At 47.6% G+C, this 2566-nt stretch overlaps 1 protein-coding gene across 1 annotated transcript; it reads left to right on the top strand.

The window, feature by feature from the left end:
• Window positions 1-677: 677 nt before the first annotated feature.
• On the top strand, window positions 678-1797 carry LOC110150744 (nuclear envelope integral membrane protein 2-like; the record flags this gene model as incomplete). The annotated part of the gene is given in 2 exon segments (XM_020913806.2): window positions 678-1128; window positions 1131-1797. Coding segments are annotated over 2 exon segments (1002 nt in total), but the record flags the coding sequence as incomplete, so codon positions are not given.
• Between the last annotated feature and the right edge of the window lie 769 nt (window positions 1798-2566).

The following is a 2566-nucleotide window of genomic DNA, read 5'->3' as shown; positions in this document are numbered from 1 at the left end:
AGATGCAAGAAATGTTCAATAAGGACCTAGAAGAAATAAAATAGAGTCAATTAAAAATGAATAATGCAATAAATGAGATCAAAAACACTCTGGAGGGAACCAAGAGTAGAATAATGGAGACAGAAGATAGGATAAGTGAGGTAGAAGATAAAATGGTGGAAATAAATTAAGCAGAGTGGAAAAAAGAAAAAAGAATCAAAAGAAATGAAGACAACCTCAGGGACCTCTGGGACAATGTGAAATGCCCCAACATTCGAATCCTAGAAGTCCTAGAAGAAGAAGACAAAAAGAAAGGCCATGAGAAAATACTCGAGGAGATAATAGCTGAAAACTGCCCTAAAATGGGGAAGGAAATAGCCACCCAAGTCCAAGAAACTCAGAGAGTCCCAAACAGGATAAACCCAAGGCAAAACACCCCAAGACACATATTATTCAAATTAACAAAGATCAAACACAAAGAACAAATATTAAAAGCAGCAAGGGAGAAACAACAAATAACACACAAAGGGATTCCCATAAGGATAACAGCTGATCTATCAATAGAAACCCTTCAGGCCAGAAGGGAATGGCAGGACATACTTCAGGTAATGAAAGAGAATAACCAGCGCGCGGCTGACCCTCAAGCGGCATGAGGCTGCGCCCCGAGACGTGCTGGCTGATGCTCTGGCTGCCGTCTCTGGCCGCGCAGCCTGCGGGCGCCGAGCGCTGGGAAGAGGAGGCGGCAGCCCTCTCAGGTGAAAATTACCAATTCAGGCCTGCTCAGTGTTGTATATATCACAGAAAGGTATAATTGCCAGTATCCAGAAACCATTCTATCCATCATCAAATGTATGATTCATAACTTTTGGACACCAGAGGAGTCTAATGATATAACCATAATCATCCATCCATATGGAGAGACTGTCTGTTTCTCTGTGAAGCCAGCCAGGAAGACCTTTATCTTTACAATAAGTGTGAAACAAAACATTGTGGATTTCAAACTGTTCTTTGTGTTTGTGGTGGGCATCCTCCTCTTCTTTTATGCAAAGACCTTGAGTCAAAGCCCTGCTTTCTTCTACTCTTCGGGGACTGTGCTAGGTGTTCTAATGACATTAGTCTTTGTTCTGTTGCTGGTGAAAAAGTTCATTCCTAAGGCTACGTCTTGACACTTGGCTGTGTCAGCTTTGCTGTTTGCTACAAGCACGGGCCCCTGGTGGAGGAGAGGAGCGTAGTGCTCCTGGCGTGGCTGCTGCGGCTTCTGTCCCTGCTCCTGGTGTACGCGGGGGTGTCCGCGCCCCAGTTCGCCTACACGGCCGCCCTGCTCCTCATCCTGTCATCTGGGAGTCGGCGCTCTCTGCGGAGCGCACTCACCTGTGTCGGGAGGAAAATGAAGAAATGGTTTACATCAGAGAAGCCGGCGGTGAAGTTTCTTACTGAAGACGAATACAGGGAACAAGCTGATGCCGCCACAACCTGCTCCCTGGAGGAGCTCCGCCAGGCCTGCCGCAGCCCTGGCTTCCCATCCTGGCTGGCTGTCTCCAGGCTCCAGGAACCGAAAAAGTTTGCAGACTTTGTTCTCAGAGGAAGCCACTTGTCGCCTGAAGAAGTGAGGCTCCACGAAGAACAATATGGCCTTGGGGGTGCCTTCTTGGAAGAGCAGCTCTTTAACCTGAGGACTCATGACAGTCTGCCTGCACAGTGACTTCATCCTGGACAAGGAAGAGAGGATGGGCAGGGATCCTGTGAAGGGTGGGCAGAACTGTTCCAAGGAACAGTGCCCAAAGCATTTGCTACAGAGAAACGTCAAACCATACTGGAAAGGAAAGCTAAACTATACTGAAGATAACTGATCCTTATTGCTCAGTTCTGTGTGCTGTGCTGTAGGTGGCCGCCGAGACTGTGTGACGGTCATCATCTCTTTCCTTGAATGAAGACTTTCGTTAGGAACAAGGGAATTGTGTTGATCTTCAAAGGACCAATTAATGTGAATAAGTTCCTTGTCAACTCCAGAGCATTAAAGGTACTCTTAAACCCCAGAGCCTACAACAAAATAGTGCATTGCTCTTCCTGCGTGTTACCAGTGTAAGCACTGGAAGAGACCTGGGATATGCTGGACCAATGTTTTCCAAAGTGTAATCCATAGGATGCTAAAGTGTTAGCAGGTTGCCAAACCTTCCAAGTTATCTCCAGGGTGGCAGTAACAGGTGAGACCAACAGCCAGAGTTTGAAGGCACTGGACTTCCATGTATCCGGAATATCTAGGGATCCTAAATGGAGCTACAACCATGCCATACGCTGTTGTGGGCAGAAGTATGGTGTCGTGGAGAAGCCCTTACTTTACAGTTGGTCCTGCCTAATTAGGGTCAGAGAGTAAGTGTAACTGCTGGTTCCAGCTCTTACTGCCCTGGCAGAGAAGTCCTGTGGTCCTTAACCTACAAAGGCCTCACTGAGCTCCGTTCTCCTCCTGTGACTCCCGTGGGGCTGTGGGAGGAAAACAGTCTACATCAGCAAATGTTTACTGGGCCCCTGCTTGCCACTGTGGCAGGTCACTGGGTGAGCAGCATGGAATGGAAACTCATGCCATTTG

This window comes from Odocoileus virginianus, chromosome 10 (assembly GCF_023699985.2).
Source record: "Odocoileus virginianus isolate 20LAN1187 ecotype Illinois chromosome 10, Ovbor_1.2, whole genome shotgun sequence".
Classification (NCBI taxonomy): Eukaryota; Metazoa; Chordata; class Mammalia; order Artiodactyla; family Cervidae; genus Odocoileus; species Odocoileus virginianus.
Note: the sequence above shows the minus strand (reverse complement) of the source record. Positions and strands in the feature narration are given on the sequence as shown.